A 17,564-nucleotide genomic window follows, 5' to 3' on the forward strand; every position below is an offset into this window, starting at 1 on the left:
ACGGAGTGGCACGGGCTGGGGGCGCAACGGGAGTCTGAGGGCGGGGGCGCCACGCGTTCACGGCTTTGCTAATTTTAGCGGCCGCGGGAGCTCGAGACTCCGCGGCACGCTTCTTACTCTTCTGTACCAGGGTGAATCCATCCGTCGATGAGGCGGGGGCGAGGTCGACCTCCATGTCCGAGTCAGAGTCAGAGCACGAGGAGGGGGGTGCAGGCGACCTACGAGCAAGTGTAGGTGCTTTAGAGGGCGCGACGGAGGCCGCGGATGATCGCTCAGCTGAAACGATGGTCACGGCGGACGACGCAGCAGCTTTTCTCGCCAGTATAGGCGACACGGGAGCGGCAGGCACGACAGAGGCTGCGGTGCTCAATGCAGAAGCTCTGCACGCAGGTACAGGCGACGCAGGAGCAGCGAGCGCGGCGGAGTCCTCGAGAGGGCTCGCAGTGTGATTGGCCTTGAAGGCCAGAAACTCTGAGGCGAGCTGTGGGTGGCGAAGTCGGAGGAATTCCGCGAATACAGCGTCCATGATCGCTGAGTACCCAGGTGGGGCGGCCCCGGGTCTTGAAAACACTCGCCTTGCGGCGAGGCCCCAACTTCTCGGACCTGAGCGGTTCTATTAAACACAGGTGGCAATGCGGCGCGATTACTACAGGACAAAGAAAAAGCACAACAAAACAGAAATTACAAAAAGAAACAAAACAAATAAATACTTGCAGGAAAACACTTTGTCGGCAAATGTTCCACGAACACAAAAATAACTAAAACAAAACAAATAAAAGCTTCCAGGAAACACACTTGGTCGGCAGATGTATCACGAACACAGGCCGCGCGAACAATGGCCGGGCTAACAAAAGCCGGGCGAACAAAGACCGGGCGATCGAGTGGACGATGAGCACGTCCGCACGTGACGGGTGCCTCTATCGGAATGACTGCGCATCTTACGACTCTTGCCAAGTTACGTGCCGGGGACTATACAGCTAGTTACTTACAAAGATAAATGTCGGGTATTAAGCGAAATGTCGTTTAAACCTAATAGACTTTTAACCCTCGATATATTATTATATATTGTGGGGACCAATGTATGTGGATATTTTTATATTTAGTATTCGCTGACCCGGCAGACTTCGTAGTGCCTCAATCGATAAATAAAACACCTAAACTTTGTATAAAATAAACTTAAAACAAACAAAAGAAATCCGTCCGACGGAGGACAAATTAAAGGAAAAACAAAATTGTTATTTTCATTTGATTCCGAGCATTTTCATATTTGTCTACCTTTTAAACCTTCTCTGGACTTCCACAAATAATTCAAGACCAAAATTAGCCAAACCGGTCCAGCCGTTCTCGAGTTTTAGCGAGACTAACGAACTGCAATTCATTTTTATATACAGTCAAACCTGGGTAAGTGAGAACTGGATAAGTGAGAAAACTCTATAAGTGAGAGTAATAGCCAGGACCCGTCATTTTAAGCTCCCAAAACCTCTATTAAAGAGAAACAGAAACCTCTGTAAGAGAGAGTCGTTTTTCCCTCATGGACCTCCGTAAGTGAGACTGCTACTTATCTACTACCTCTGTAGACAGCGACAGTCGAGCTTTATTTATTTATATTATTTAGGAAGAACAAATGACAACACAAATTACAAATTTAACATCTGCTATTTTATGACTCATTCTTAACTTTTGTGGAACTTCCTTCCATTGTTTTTGAATTGTTTTCTCGTCAATATTTTGAACCTATTCTATTTCGAGGAACTAAAATTAAATAACGTTGTCATTTTATCGCATTCTTTTCGAATGGACACGTGTGCCTGTGTCGGACTTACTCAGATTATCGTTAATCAATTGCGAAGGAAAGTTCTGTTCTGCATCATGTCAAAACGGAAAATTAAAGTACTGTCATTAAGTGATAAACTTAAAATAGTGAATGCGTTTGAATCCGGAAAATCGCTAATGAAATTCAGAGGGAGCATTAGCGAGAACCTCGGGTTAGTGAGAAACCTCTATAAGCGAGAATGAGATTGTGCTCCCTTGAACTCTCGCTTATCCAGGTTTGACTGTATATAGATAGATAAAGAATTTAATAAAGACAGTAGGCGTCCGTTCGCTGTCATAACAAGTGAAACGGGGAAACGATAAGCATAGATGAACTCGGAAACAAAGTCTGAGACTATCAAAGGCTGTATGGTGCCTAATTACGATAATTTTACGAAACTAGTGATACTGCTGTCTATTGTTATTAGGACTAAGCAATAATAAATCATGGTTATCACACTAACATCTGCTACGCGTTAAATAACTAAATACTTTTTTTAATTTTCATACGAAAATGTTATTAGTGAACTAGGTATAATAATCTAAATGTCAAAACACTCATACAGCTTAAGTGACAGCGAACACAGAAAGCTAAAAAAATACAGGCAAAGACACTTTTGCGACTTACCTAATGCTTTGATTAGTCCAGACACGACACTATAGATTAGAACCCATCATTAAGCCTTATCACAGACAAATAATACAATTGAAATTATAGGTAGTCTAGATTTTTATTTTGAAATTAATTTATAATGTTGCCACAGTAATTTACAGTCCGAAAAAAAGACAAGGAAGCTTCGTAATAAATACGCGATTCATTAATTAATAAAAAAAAGGGAGAACGAATTTTTTGTGCAAACGAAAAAACAAAAACGTCGTGTATTTGCATGTAAACGTCCAGAATATGCATTTTAGCGTCCCCAAATTTGTACGGTAAAGCTAAATCCTCTTCGCGGCGCGTTCACGAACTGAAGATTCACGAAAGTGAAGCCGACGCCGCCTCCGGTGCGGCGGACCCTCGCGAACTGTGTCGATCCTCGGACGCGGACAGCCCTGACGCGTCTACCGGCAGGCGCCGTGAACCTCACGTTGACAACCCGCGAGTTAATTGTAGCAGCACGGCTCACAACAAAGCTGAAACAAACAGATCACGTTGAATAGGCTTAATTCCCAAAGCGGTCCACGGGTGACTCGGCGGGAGTCAAAATTTTTTTTTATTGCTTAAATGAGTGGACAAGCTCACAGCCCACCTGGTGTTAAGTGGTTACTGGAGCTCATAGACATCTACAACGTAAATGCGACACCCACCTTGAGATTTCAGTTCTAAGGTATAGTTACAACGACTGCCCCACCCCTCAAACCGAAACGCATTACTGCTTCACGGCAGAAATAGGCAGGGTGGTGGTACCTACCCGCAGGGACTCACAAGAGGTCCTACCACCAGTAACCGTCAGACCTAATATTCACATTTTTTGTCGAGTTATGGGAATACGGTCCATAGGGAAAGCGGCGCGTCGATAGACCGTACACACTATGGGGGGACGACATTAGAAAAGTTGCTAGACCACACTGAATTTATGTCCCCAGAGACAAAACAAAATGGAAATCTTTGGAGGAGGCCTTCACCTGAGAGGGGTATATGCATTTAGAAATGATAATCCCAAAAAAAATGTAATTGCCTGGAAAAAAGGGCTTTTTTATTTTATTTATTTTTATTTATACGTTAGAACTGTACCAGCTGCAAGGGGTAGGGCAATAGGAACCAGCTAAATTTTGAAAGAGGTCTATGAGTGACAAAATCTGGGACCCTCTGTTGTATACCGATGGTGCTAGGACGTCTTGTGAGTCCGCAAGGGTGGGTACCATCACCCTGCTTATTTTTGCCCCGAATCAGTTCTGCGTTTCGGGTTGAAGGGTGGGTATCCGTTGTACTATAGAACTAAGACATAGAACTCATGTTGCAAGCTGGGTGGGAGCATTTGGGTTGTTGATGTCGATTGAGTCCGGGTAAGTTATTTACACCGGTTGTTTCGTCCAACCTGTCCAATCAATAACAAAAATGAAACTTTTTCAGTACATCCGTCACTAATTTTATGAAACCCTTAACAGTAACTTACATTCTTTTCAAACTGAAACTCAAAATTGGTTTCCAGATAAGTAAGAGAAGACGTTGATATTATTATATTAGGGCTTTGAAGATAACAGTCATTTATAAACAATTGCAGAAAGTCGTACTCACCTTCGTAAGAGTCTATCACTTGAAGTAATACTTCCGATACTCAAAGCGTTAGCTCTGTCAGTGGATCTGGGGTCAGCCACTTCATTAGTCGACACCGCGACGATCGCGGTCAATACGAACAATAGAGCGAACTTCATCTGTGAACGAAGACAACCAAGCAAATAGAAAATAGTACAAGATGCTGATATGCACTCTTCACTTTTGATTGTTAAAACTAGAACTCTTCCCGCAGTTATACTCTAAGAGTTTTCTTAAAGAAATAAGTAGACAGTGGCTTTATACTTAATTTTTCTTTAACATCTATCGATAGACTATTGTTTGTAAGTGTAAATTAAATAATAAAGGGTTTGGAAAGCCAAACTCTTCAGCATAGCCAAAGGGTTTTTGGCAATTACATTTGAAACATATCTCTGATTGAAAGTTCGCGTTTTCTATTCATCCGGTCCTACAAAGAAGATGTGTCTAAACCTCAACTGTATTATATAGATGTCTTCTGTCATGTATTATGTAAATATTCCATTCTAGGATCTAAACGCATAGCTACTTCAGAGTAGAAATCGGGAGGACGGAAATATCTATAACACCTCCGAAGAAAATCCCACCAAAAATATAGTCGAAAAGTTTCTTACCTTGCAGGAAACTTGTACTGGTACTCAGAATCAATAGTAAGTTATGATGGTTTTTTAATTTAGAATCGTTTATTTATACTCAATATGATTTTCTGATATGAGGACTTTTTGTTTATCAACGGTCCAAACGAAAGTAGTAACATAAATAAGGATTATTAAACAAGTCATGCGATAAGAAAAGTTATTTTTGTTTCTGTTTTGAGGAAGGAAGCTGACGCATTCTATAATTGTGTTAATAAAAAAATTGTGTTACCTATAAAAACGTAAAATATGCAAAAATATATTAAGCCCACTCAAAAGTAACCTAAATCCTTTTTTGATCCTCCCTTCTCGCGTCATTATCCTCATTACTGAGGGTCGTGACTCCCCCGCTGCATCAGTTTCTCCCGTACGATTTCCCTCCATCTGCTGCGATCCTTAGCTTCATGAAGGGCATCGTGGAAGCTGATGTTCAGAGAAGATCATATTTGGTCCGACCATCTCGTGGAACAGCGTCCTCTGGAACGTTACCCATCTACCTTGCCTTTTTAGATCCAGTGACTTCATTTATTAATAACGAAAATAATAACATGTTTTACATGTGGTTCTTATTATTTATCTATTTTTTTTATTTGTTGCTAATATGGCTGAACGAGCTCAAGGCCCATTTGGTGTTAAGTGGTCACCGGAGCTCATAAAGATCCACCACGCAAATTCCGCCACTTACCCCGAGACATGAGTTCTAAGGTCTCAGTATAGTACAACGGCTGCCCACCCTTCCAACCGCAACGCATTACTGCTTCACGGCGGAAACAGGCAGGGTGGTGGTACCTACCCCCGCGGGCTCACAAGACTGCCTATTACTAGTATCTAAATAAAAAACTAAACTAACGTAATGTCTGTACTTTTAATTTAACAGCATCTTCATCGTCATCAGTTCACACGTGGCCACTGCTGGACATAAGCCAATATCAATTTGCGGCACTGACCTCTGTTTTTCTGCTTTCCTGATCCGCTTCCTGAGGGCCACCTTTCATAACCCATTGTTCCTTCTGACGCACACAAACCGCAAACTTTGCTGGTGCCAACTTTAATTTTAACTTTAACTAAGTAACTTTACGTCTTGTGAGCCCGCAAGGTTAGGTACCAGGACGGTGCCTATTTCTGCTGCGAAGCAATAACGCATTCTGGTGTGAAGAGGTAGCTATTGTTCTTTAAAACTGAGATATAGAACTTATGTCTCACAGTGGATGGCGGCATTTATGTTTTTTCGTTGTTGCGTCAATGAGCGAATTATCTTACGTATTCGCCAAGCAAAGCACAGTATTTCAGTATTACTTCTTCCTAGTATTTGCAAGACCTTGGAGGTTATAAATTCCACGAATGGCCCTCTTATCCAGAATGAAAATACATTTAGTATAGGGCGTATTTATTTATTTATTAAGTTGCACCAACAAAGTGATCATCAATACAAAACATTGAACAATTGACAAAAGTTCATGGCAGATGTCACCTCAATTATAGGTGCAATCGACAGTGCATTAACATCAAAAAAAAAAAATATACAACTAAGATTTGATTACATTTCATTCATTGCTTAAGATTAATTTATATTTAATTGGGAGATGATCCGTGACAGATTTTTCCTGTAAGTTGTGAGACAATTAGAAAAAACATCTATTTCACTTAAAATTAGTTCAGCGCAATCGGACAAGTCCGAAGGAACATTGACGGAGACTGCGCTACCGTGGACATTATTGTAGTCCCAAAGGATTATAAACGGTTTATATTTTTTCGTTCTTGGTAGGTACTTAGGGGCTGATATTTTTATCTGGGTTAACAGATTAGGTGTGTCGATTATTCCATGAATTAATTTGTACAGAAATATACCCCCCATTAGTTTCCTCCGGTTAAGAAGAGAGTCTAAATTAAAGTGGCAAAGTCTATCTTCATAGCTTGGTAACTTCCTACCTAGATTGTAGTTGTAAGACAAGTACCATAGAAACCGTTTCTGGACACTTTCCAATCGTTTCTTGTATATCTCATTGTAAGGGTTCCACACAATGCAGCAATATTCTAAGGTACTGCGTACGAAAGCATTATAAATTGTGATCTTAGTGTTTGGTTTTTTGAAATCTTTGCAATTGCGAAATATAAATCCCAATGTTTTAAAGCTCTTCTCAGTGGGTCGCGTTTCCGATCCGGTGGTAGATTCTGCGAAGCACTGCTCTTGCTAGAGCCAGTGTTATCAACACCTCCGGTTTGAGCCCCGTGAGCTCACCTACACGTTAGGATGAAGCTGAAATAGCCTCTCAAGGCTATCAGCATAGGTCTAAATAAATAAAAAACATCCTGATCGTTTTCGATTGAATTTTACTAAACTTAGATATGAAAGGCGATACCATTACGATATTTAGGGTAACGCAACGAAGAACGTTAGCTACTACTAGTAAGGATAGATAGGATAGAAAGGATAGAAGGAGATAAGGAGTATATTTTCTGTATACCGGCAACAGCAATGATGTTCGCAAATTTAATATGCAGCGTTCCTTAAAACGACAAAACTGTTATCACGTTTCACGTTTTATCAGACTAATTAATTGTATTCGACCGTGTACATATATGTAAAGATCATAATCAAACAGGAAGGCGATACGATTAAATCGTGTACTTATTGATAATTTTTCGCACTATTGTTTTGAATTACATATGGGAAATCCCTTAAGGAGTTAACCTCCCATCACACAGGTGCACCTTCTCTCTTGGTTAAGTTTATAATAAAACGGAAGTATAGCTAGCATCAAGATATAGAAATGAAGATTAAGATTAAGATAGTCTTTATTAACAATCTAATTTAACTTACTATTTTTTATTATTATTTTAACTGGGTCACTAGCGCGATAGATATCAAAAATTTATATATGTACACTTATTATCTAGTTTTATAATTCGACACCGGTTTTTTGGTCATCTTGCTGTACAGCATAGGCCTCCCCAAGGGTTCTCCATAATGTTCTATCCTCCGTTTTTGTCATCCAAGTCGTTCCTGCGACTTTTTTGATGTCACCTTTCCATCTACACTGTTGTCTCCGCTATTTCACTTTTTAAATCTTGGACACCATTCTGTCACTCTTTTGGCACATTTTTCTGTTTTATCTCGAATTAGATGTCCAGTTCATTTCCATTTCAGTTGTTGTATTCGATATTTTATATCTATGATCTTTGTTTGTTTTCTTAATTTTGCTAACCCTATTTTATTTACCGTTAACCGTATTGATTTCCTTTATTGTGAGGTCTTTGGTCGATTTAATTTGGCTGAGGTATGAATACTCATTTACGTATTCTAGCTGCGTTGTTAGGTTTGATAGGAACTTTATTGTTATTTGTCATCAGCTTAGGTTTACTTGTGTTCATTGAACTTTTTCACTGTCGTATACAAGTTGTTCAATCTTTTATTGTAAAGTTTCTGGATTTTCGGTTATACGTATAAGGTCGTCGGCAAATCTCTTTTTTTTTATTTTTATTGCCTATGTGGGTGGACGAGCTCACAGCCCACCTGGTGTTCAGTGGTTACTGGAGCCCATAGACATCAACAACGTAAATGCGCCACCCGCCTGAGATATAAGTTCTAAGGTCTCAAGTATAGTTACAACGGCTGCCCCACCCTTAAAAACCGAAACGCATTACTGCTTCACGGCAGAAATAGGCAGGGTGGTGGTACCAACCCGTGCGGACTCACAAGAGGTCCTACCACCAGTAATTACGCAAATTATAATTTTTGCGGGTTTCATTTTTATTACACATTATTAATCCTTCACCGTGGAAGTCAATCGTGAACATTTATTAAGCACATACGTATTTCATTAGAAAAATTTGTACCCGCCTGAGATTCGAACACCGGTGCATCGCTCAACACGAATGCCCGGACGTCTTATCCTTTAGGCCATGACGACTTCAAAAACACTTCTCATTCAGTAACACTCCATTAACATTTATACCGTAATCGTTCCACTTGAGTTCACATTGCCCCTTTGCCTTGCAGGCAGATCCACTTTAGAAGAAGGCTGTGCCAAAGTTGCTTAAGGCGTCGCTATACGGTGTCAAAAGACTTAGATATTCACCATATTTTAAAAAAATTAGCTTTATTTTAAGGTATCTAGGTGAAAATTTGAATAACAAGCATTGAGCGATTTGCGGAACAAGAAGCCGCTTGGGTTGAACCAGTTCTCAAAGTAGCGGCACTGAATAGGTTTTTGGATCTAGTTGTAGTTCTAGCCTTGCTTATGGTATTTGAGAACTTGTCTAAAGTCACCTACCCGTCCGGGCGTTACTGGAATAGGCTCTTGGGCTCATAGCGAACAAGTAGGAAAAAAAAATTGTTTGAACATTTTGACACAATTAAATTAGGAAAGAGCGTGTTCTAAGTTCGGCGGGTCGGTCTTTCTCTGCGGTGAATCTGTATTCTGAATCAGTAGTGAAGTTGCAACGATATAAAAGTGTCTTTACCATAAAGGCCCATTTGAATAATAAAACATTTTGTTATTTAGATTAGGCAAGACAATGTTAATTTTTTCTCGGCCAGGTGCCGAACGCCTTGCGAGGTCCCTGCGCCTAGGGGACACGTGAGGCATGTGGAATTGGTCCGCAGATTTTAGCAACATTTATCTCGAAATATATCTTATGTCATAACAAAAAACCAACCTCAATTATGGCATAGAAAAATGAAGCTTACTGGTAAACCAACAACGACGGAATAGCACTTAGCGCCAAGACACGGGTATATTCTCATCATTATAATAATATATACTCTGATTTTCTTTTAAGATAGCATCATTAAATTCGCCAACTACGAATTTATATAAAATTATTGAGCCTATCTTAGTTGCGGAATTCGCTGGATGTGACTCCTCAGGACAGATCATTGTGGCGAACCTTGGGGGAGGCATAAGTCCAGCTGTGAACTTTCGTGGAGTGATGATGACGATGATTTTTTTTTTTTTTTTTCCTACCTATGCTGATAGCCTTGAGAGGCTATTTCAGCTTCACCCTAACGTTAGTAGGTGAGCTCGCGGGGCTCAACCGGAGAGTTGCTAACACTGACCCTAGCAAGAGCAGTGCTTCGCAGAATCTACCACCGGATCGGAAACGCGACCCACTGAGAAGATCCGGCGAGAAACTCAGTGGGCTGTGTCTATGGGTTAGTTCGCTCGTCGAGCCCTTCGTCGCAAGCGACGGGTTCGACGAGGACGGTGACCGGTGACGATGATAATGAATTGAGCCCGCGAAGTAGAATCTCCCTAATGTCAATTGCTGAATCAAGTGGGAAGTGGGATAATGAGATTGGACAACTTAAAGTGAATGAAGAAACAACAGAGTTCATATAAATAAGTTTTAATTAACAATCTTGAATACAAATCCATTAATAAACTATAGTATTGTTTCTTAAATTTAAAGCGTCTGAGTCACAAACGGATGCATTTGTGTTTGACGGGTGGACAGATGAGGCTTAGCGTCCCCAAATCTGTACATTGAAGTGATATCCTCTTCGTGCTGAGTTTCTGAACTGGAGAGTGACGAAAGTTGAACCGACCCCGCCCCCGACAAGGCGGACGGTCGCGAACTGGGACACCCCTACTTCCCGGGCTCGGACGGCCCTGACGCGTCTACCGGCGGGCGCCGTGTACCTCACGTTGACAGTCTGCGAGCTGGCTGTCGCTGCACGAGTTACAACGAAGCTGAAACATATCATTTCATCTATACTTCTATACTATATTTATAATATATAATATAATATATAATATAATATTATAAAGAGGAAAGATTTGTTTGTATTGAATAGGCTCCGAAACTACTGAACCGATTTGAAAAATTCTTTCACTATTTGGAAGCTACACTATTTCCGAGTGACATAGGGTATAATCTTTTTTTGAAAAAATTAAGAATCCTTAATAAAATCCAATAATGTAACACTAGGTGTAAGAACAATTATCTAAAATATTCTTTACATCGCGTGCTCTGCGAAAACTATTGATAATAGAATAAAATAATGTACTACGACTTTGTAGAACACATTATTAATTACAAAAAGTGTGGCGACAGTATATGTCTAACTATTATAGTTATGCCGCGACGTAAGTGTTCTTACGTCAAATATCGTTGAAATTTTTGTTAAAGACCCGAGCGGAGCCGAAGCTGGCCCCTAGTATTAAAAATGTGTATATATTATACGATACTAAATAATGATGGTTCCAAACTGATCTCGACACTGGGAATTTGCAAATTATTCCAAAAAAACTCACCTCCGTAACAGTCTATCATTTGGAGCAATACTGCCGATGCTCAAGCCGTTAGCTCTGTTAGTGGAGCTGGGGTCAGCCACATCATCCGTTGACACGGCGACGACCGCGGTCAACACGAGCAGAAGAGCGAACTTCATCTGTTAATGAACGAGCGAAAAGGAATTGAGATAGTAATAAACAATATTTTAGATATTGTATGTTTGGATTGCGAATTTAAATGGTATATATATACTTCAAATTTTTTGTGGGCACATTGCAATTAAATATTATATTAATTTTGGTCAAACTCTAGGCAGTAGCAGTAGTAGTAGTAAAAATATGAAAATAAAAATTCTCACCTTGTAGAAAAGAAGTGAACTGAAATTCAGATTGAAAAGTTACTTGTGATGCCTATTCGACTTTCGTGCGTTTATTTATACTCCACAATATAGATAAGATATATTATTTTGTGAATCAAAAACAGTATTATAAATAAAGATTACCGGACTACTGCTCTTACAATATGTAACGATACGTTTAGTATTAAAGAAAGACAAGTTCTAGAATTGGAACTGAGCCATATTTGATTATCAAAAGTAACGGTACCCAAAATGATGCCTATGAATGATATCTATTTCTGCCGTGAACCACTAATGCGTTTCAGTTTGAAGTGTGGGGCAGCCGTTGCACTATACTGAGATCTTAGAACTCATATCACAAAATAGATGGCGGCATTTACGTTGTAGATGTCTATGGGCTCCAGTGACCGATGATATATATCAGTTGGGCCCTGAGTTCGTTCACCCACCTATACAATAATTAAAAAAAACACATTAAGAGTACATAGCTTGACATAATGTACGTCAAAAATATTTGCGAGGTAAAAATTAATTTTCAATATGATCTACATAATAATCAGATATAGATATTATTGGCAGTACATGATTTTTATGTATAACATTGTTGTTTTGGTTATCGCGCGGGAAGTCCCTTGAGAATGTATTCTCCCACCATTGGGACTGTGGTGTGGGTCACTACTGACCACTGTACGCCGTTTCTTCGAGATGGCCTTGTATGCCAGGAGTATCCGGATAAAGTATGCTACCGCTTGTCTTTAGCTCCACACGGGAGCTAATCGAGTTAAGGCCACCCCGCCCTTGTAGACAGACGAGAACAGAATGCGCTGCGGCTCCGGGAATTTGAGTGGCAATTAATGGCACGAGCGCCTCTCTGGGCGAGGGTCCTGTTATGCCGGTAATCATTATGTTGAGGTGTATCATTAAGGTCAAAAATAGACAAGAATACAGCACACCAGTGGAAGTTCCATATGAAAACAAGAATCGAGTAAAGCATGGACGTATGTTCAAATCAGATGTATTTGACTTTGATCCGATATTCAATGTTGCCTTGGTCGAAACGAGGCCTTTGTTTTAATTATTAAATAGTAGATGGACGAGTAAAGGTAAAAGCTTTGAAACTGAAATTACCTGTGGCGTTGTACGTAAGATATTTGACAGATGCCTGAATCTCACTTACGACATTCTCGTGTTAAGCTTGCATATATACAAGTTCCGAATAACAACATTCGGACCGTCGGTCTACTGAGCAATATCACCCGCTCGGTGAAAGATCTTTCGTCGTAAACCCACATACCTATACTAGGTTAAATTAAATTAGATTAGATTAGATAGAGAATAGATAGAGATAGAGATTTAGATTAGGTTGGATTAAAGGTAGTTAGTTACACTTCTTAACAAGATTATAATATAATGTTGCTTTTTGGCGTCAAAAACTCACGCGATGATTGATAATAGCCATCAGGGGTGAGATTTCCTCACGGCTGCACGATAACCTGCAAAGGAGTCCAAACAGCTTAGGGGCCGCTAAATTGCGAATGCATTAACTACCGGATCAGAATCACGACCCGCGCAGAAGATCCGGAGAGAATCTCGGTGAGCTCATGCTCTATGGGCTAGGTTCCACATTGAGCACTACTATGAGTTCGACGAGTATGGTCCAGAGTCTCCATGTCTGATCCTAGTCTCAGATCTACAGGGATCTAGCAAAAATACTAGAAGTTGGGGTGAATTCGTTACGACGTATATAAGGAGACGACGGTTAACTGCTCCTGCATGGACCATGTCCAGAATGTAGTCTGCGGCGGCCAAGGTGGCGTTGCTATCGTGCCTTATCAAAGTAATGTTCCGACGCTGACTTCAGCTCTTTCCGGATGGGTTGGAAATAAATCGTCGTGACAATCGACGTTTTTTACAAACCACGGCTCTCCAAGGGCTACCCTGCAAATACGGCACTGAAAGATCTAGGTGCAAGTTGCTTGGGAGAACAGCATACTCGCATAGGACAGCATCAAATATCTGGGAGTCGTCAGTGAGTGCAGAGTACAGACTGGCCAAAAGGGTGACCGAAGAAGAAGAGGGTCAACCGTGCCTCGGAGGCACGCGCCGCGCCCCCCGCCGCCGTATCAAATTCGAGCGCACGTTCCCACGGAGCGACTCATGTAGCGCCTAACGCTACGCCCACCCCCGCGCCCGCGTCTATTGCGTCAGCCTCGCTCGCCTCGTCCGTCGCGACCTCGATCGTTTCGAGTTCAGGCTCCGATACCGAATCGGAGACGGATTTCGAATCCGCGTCAAGCCCTCAGCCTGGAACTTCGGATGGGTTCCAAACCGTAACGCGCGGTAAGAAACAAACCAAATCCGCGACCGCTTCTCGTCCGCAAGTAGTCGGACTCCGCTCGCCGCGTAACTCCACCGCCGCGTCCCAAACCCGCGCCCGCTCCTAAAATAGCTGCCCCGCCCCCGCTGAATCTCCAGGAAAAAGCCGCGTGGAACCGCGTTTCCCAGGCCCTTCAGGCTAATAAAATTAACTACACCAAGGAGCGTAACGTCGCGCATGGTATCCAGATAAAGTTCGCAACACCGGGCGACCATAGGGCCCTCTAAGCATACCTCCGAAAGGAGAACATAGGTTTCCACACCTATGCTCTTCAGGAGGACCGCGAGCTCCGCGTAGTAATACGTGGAGTACCAAAGGAACTAGAGATAGACTACATCAAGGATGATCTGATCGCCCAGTCGCTCCCCATAGTTAGTGTGCATCGGATGCACAATGGGCGGGGCAAGCAGCCCTATAACATGATTCTCGTCGCGTTGGAATCAACCCCGGAGGCCAAAAAGAAAATCTCATGCCTCACGTCAATTTGCGGCCTATTCGGGGTCTCAATCGAAGCCCCCCATAAACGTGGCACTTCCGGGCAGTGCTAAAGATGCCAGCTTTATGGCCACTCGGCGCTTAATTGCCACGCACGTCCCCGCTGCGTGAAGTGCCTCGGCGACTACGCTACGTTAGATTGCTCGCGAGTTAGGGAAACCGCGACTGAACCCCCAAGTCGTGTCCTTTGCCTTAAGCAAGGGCACCCCGCGAACTACCGTGGATGTCCTAGGGCCCCGCGTAAACGTCCGAATCACCCAGCCCCCCGAACCGTCGGCCCAAAGACTTCGGCGCCTTCAGTGCCGAAACCCGCCTTCGTGCCGGCTGCGGTTCCCACCGTCTCGGCGTGGAAAAAACCGCTGCCGTATACGAAGGTGGGAACACAAACCGCACCCCAGCCCCCGCTCGCGACACTCCCCGCGCCCCAGCCCCTGCTCGCACCTCGCCCCGCGCCCGCGTTCCGTCCCCCGCAACCCTCTGCCGTCAACGACTTCGCGCTCGTACGCGACTTCGTCACTGCGGTGAACATCGGCCGTCTGCGATCGTTCGCAGACGCTATTCGTAGGTCGTTAACCCCCGAACAGCGGCTCGCGGCCGCGTTCGACCACATGGACGTATACGAGTCCTGTCGCGTACTTTATAAATCTTTACCGGTAGTCAATGGCGCGAAACGGTAGAGAAAAACCATATTCCCTTACGTTAGCATTCTACAATGCTAACGGACTCGCTCGGCAACGCGATAAAATTTTCGAATTCCTCCGCGACAATCTTGTAGATATGTTGTTAGTGCAGGAGACTTGTCTGAAGCCCTCGCGTCGCGACCCGAAAGTCGCGAATTACATCATGGTTAGGAATGAGAGACTCACCGCCTCCAAAGGCGGGACTGCCATTTACTATAGGCGGGCCCTGCACGTTGTCCCTTTCGATACTCCCTCGCTCTCACATATCGAGGCGTCAGTGTGCCGTATCTCGTTTACGGGACACCAGCCGATCGTCATCGCATCCGTTTATCTCCCCTCGGACAAGCCTTTCCTGAGCAGTGACATCGAGTCACTGTTCGGCATGGGAGACTCTGTCATCCTGGCAGGCGATTTAAATTACCACCACACTAGGTTTTTTTTTTTTTTTTTTTTATTGCCCTTGTAGGCAGACGAGCATACGGCCCACCTGATGGTGAGTGGTTACCGTCGCTCATGGACTTCAGCAATGCCAGGGGCAGAGCCAAGCCGCTGCCTACCGACTGGTGGAACTGTCATCGTACAAACGTCAACGGTAGGCGTCTCGACGCGTTTATAGACGACCTCACCTTTGAAGTAGTCGGTCCCCCAAGTCCAACATGTTATCCGTATAACATCGCGCTCCGTCCGAGCACTATAGACCTGGCACTGCTTAGGAACGTAACTCTGCGCTTGCGTTCCATCGAAGCACTGTCAGAGCTCGACTCAGACCACCGACCTGTCGTTATGCAGCTCGTCGCCCTTTCAACCCAGTCACTGTTACGAGGACCATGGTGGATTGGAATAAGCTGGGCACGTGCCTAGCCGAAGCCGCACCGCCAATCCTCCCTTACGGCCCGGATTCGAATCTATCCCCCGAGGACACCGTCGAATCCATAAACATCATTACCGATCACATCTCTTCCGCGATCATTAGATCTTCTAAAGAAGTCGATGTGGAGGATAGCTTCCACCGCATCAGACTGTCCTCCGAACTTAGGAATCTCTTAAGAGTTAGGAACGCGGCAATCCGGTTTGAATGCCTTCCCACGCATTCAAACCGGATTCGGATGCGTCGTCTACAACGCAAAGTCCACTCCCGCCTAAGCGACGCCCGTAACGAAAATTGCCATAGTTATTTAGAACAACTCGCGCCCTCCCACCAAGCATACTGGCGACTAGCTAGGACTCTCAAATCCGAAACTACCGCTACTATGCTTCCCCTCGTACGCTCTTCAGGCCAACTACCGGCATTCGATGACGATGACAAGGCTGAGCTGCTGGCCGATGCACTGTAAGAGCAGTGCACCACCAGCACTCAACACGCGGACCCCGAACACACCGAGTTAGTCGACAGGGAGGTCGAGCGCAGAGCTTCCCTGCCGCCCTCGGACGCGTTACCACCATTACCACTGACGAAGTTAGAGACGCGATCCACAACCTCCAACCGAGGAAGGCACCCGGCTCCGACGGCATCCACAACCGCGCGCTAAAACTTTTGCCAGTCCAACTGATAGCAATGTTGGCTACCATTTTAAATGCCGCTATGACGCACTGCATCTTTCCCGCGGTGTGGAAAGAAGCGGACGTTATCGGTATACATAAGCCGGGCAAACCGAAAAACGAAACTTCTAGTTACTGTCCGATTAGTCTCCTCCCGACGATAGGAAAAATTTACGAACGGCTCCTTAGGAAACGCCTCTGGGATTTTGTTACCGCGAACAAAATTCTCATAGACGAACAGTTCGGATTCCGCGCTAAACACTCGTGCGTACAACAAGTGCACCGCCTCACGGAGCACATCCTGATAGGGCTAAATAGGCGTAAACAAATCCCGACCGGCGCCCTCTTCTTCGATATCGCGAAGACGTTCGACAAAGTCTGGCACAACGGCTTAATTTACATACTGTACAACATGGGAGTGCCAGACAGACTCGTGCTCATCATACGAGACTTCTTGTCGAACCGTTCGTTTCGATATCGAGCAGAGGGAACTCGTCCTCGTCCCCGTCAACTGACTGCCGGAGTCCTGCAAGACTCCGCGCTCTCCCCGTTATCATTTAGTTTGTATATCAATGATATACCCCGGTCTCCGGAGACCCATCTAGCGCTCTTCGCCGATGACACGGCTATCTACTACTCGTGTAGGAAGATGTCGTTGCTTCATCGGCGACTCCAGATCGCAGTAGCCACCATAGGGACAGTGGTTCCGGAAGTGGCGAATTGACATCAACCCCACGAAAAGCGCAGCGGTGCTCTTCAAAAGGGGTCGCCCTGCGAACACCACTTCGAGCATCCCACTCCTTAATAGGCGCGCAAACACCTCCGCCGTTAGCCCCATCACTCTCTTTGGCCAGCCCATACCGTGGGCCTCGAAGGTCAAATACCTAGGCGTCACCCTCGACAGAGGGATGACATTCCGTCCCCACATAAAAACGGTTCGCGATCGCGCCGCGTTTATACTAGGACGACTCTACCCAATGCTTTGTAGTCGAAGCAAACTGTCCCTCCGTAATAAGGTAACTCTCTACAAAACTTGTATACGCCCTCGAGCTCGTGAGCTCGACTCATTTAGTAAGTATCTACAGTCGGCATCACTGCGCCATTTTGAGAAGGCGGCACGACATAAGAACCCTCTCATCGTAGCCGCTGGAAACTACATACCCGACCCAGTAGACCG

General features: G+C 44.0%; 3 protein-coding genes across 4 annotated transcripts in view; 1 reads left to right on the forward strand and 2 right to left on the reverse strand.

Annotated features, from left to right (window-relative positions):
* The window catches only part of Cbp53E (Calbindin 53E), a 200,568-nt gene that overhangs the window by 88,876 nt on the left and 94,128 nt on the right, over nt 1-17,564 (forward strand). The window lies entirely within an intron of this gene.
* LOC149500599 (uncharacterized) lies at nt 2,525-4,839 on the reverse strand. The gene is made up of 3 exons (XM_089735839.1): nt 4,681-4,839; nt 4,052-4,188; nt 2,525-2,946 (listed from the first exon to the last, which is right to left on the reverse strand). Exons 2-3 carry the CDS (start codon nt 4,186-4,188, stop codon nt 2,724-2,726), a joined length of 360 nt encoding a protein of 119 aa, XP_089591965.1. The 5' UTR covers nt 4,681-4,839; the 3' UTR covers nt 2,525-2,723.
* Nucleotides 10,035-11,443, reverse strand: LOC149500600 (uncharacterized). Its single transcript, XM_089735787.1, has 3 exons — nt 11,297-11,443; nt 10,959-11,095; nt 10,035-10,394 (listed from the first exon to the last, which is right to left on the reverse strand). The coding sequence occupies exons 2-3, from the start codon at nt 11,093-11,095 to the stop codon at nt 10,166-10,168; spliced, it is 366 nt and encodes a 121-aa protein (XP_089591913.1). The 5' UTR covers nt 11,297-11,443; the 3' UTR covers nt 10,035-10,165.

Source organism: Bombyx mandarina, chromosome 20 (assembly GCF_030267445.1).
Source record: "Bombyx mandarina strain Sakado chromosome 20, ASM3026744v2".
Lineage (NCBI taxonomy): Eukaryota > Metazoa > Arthropoda > Insecta > Lepidoptera > Bombycidae > Bombyx > Bombyx mandarina.

Excerpts from the sequence above, each read along its gene's own strand:
- LOC149500599 (XM_089735839.1), bottom strand. The coding sequence starts at position 4,188 with ATGAAGTTCGCTCTATTGTTCGTATTGACCGCGATCGTCGCGGTGTCG. Across the intron at positions 2,947-4,051 it reads AGTGATAGACTCTTACGAAG|CTTTGTTGTGAGCCGTGCTG; the intron begins GTGAGTACGACT and ends TGTTTGTTTCAG.
- LOC149500600 (XM_089735787.1), bottom strand. The coding sequence starts at position 11,095 with ATGAAGTTCGCTCTTCTGCTCGTGTTGACCGCGGTCGTCGCCGTGTCA. Across the intron at positions 10,395-10,958 it reads AATGATAGACTGTTACGGAG|CTTCGTTGTAACTCGTGCAG; the intron begins GTGAGTTTTTTT and ends GATATGTTTCAG.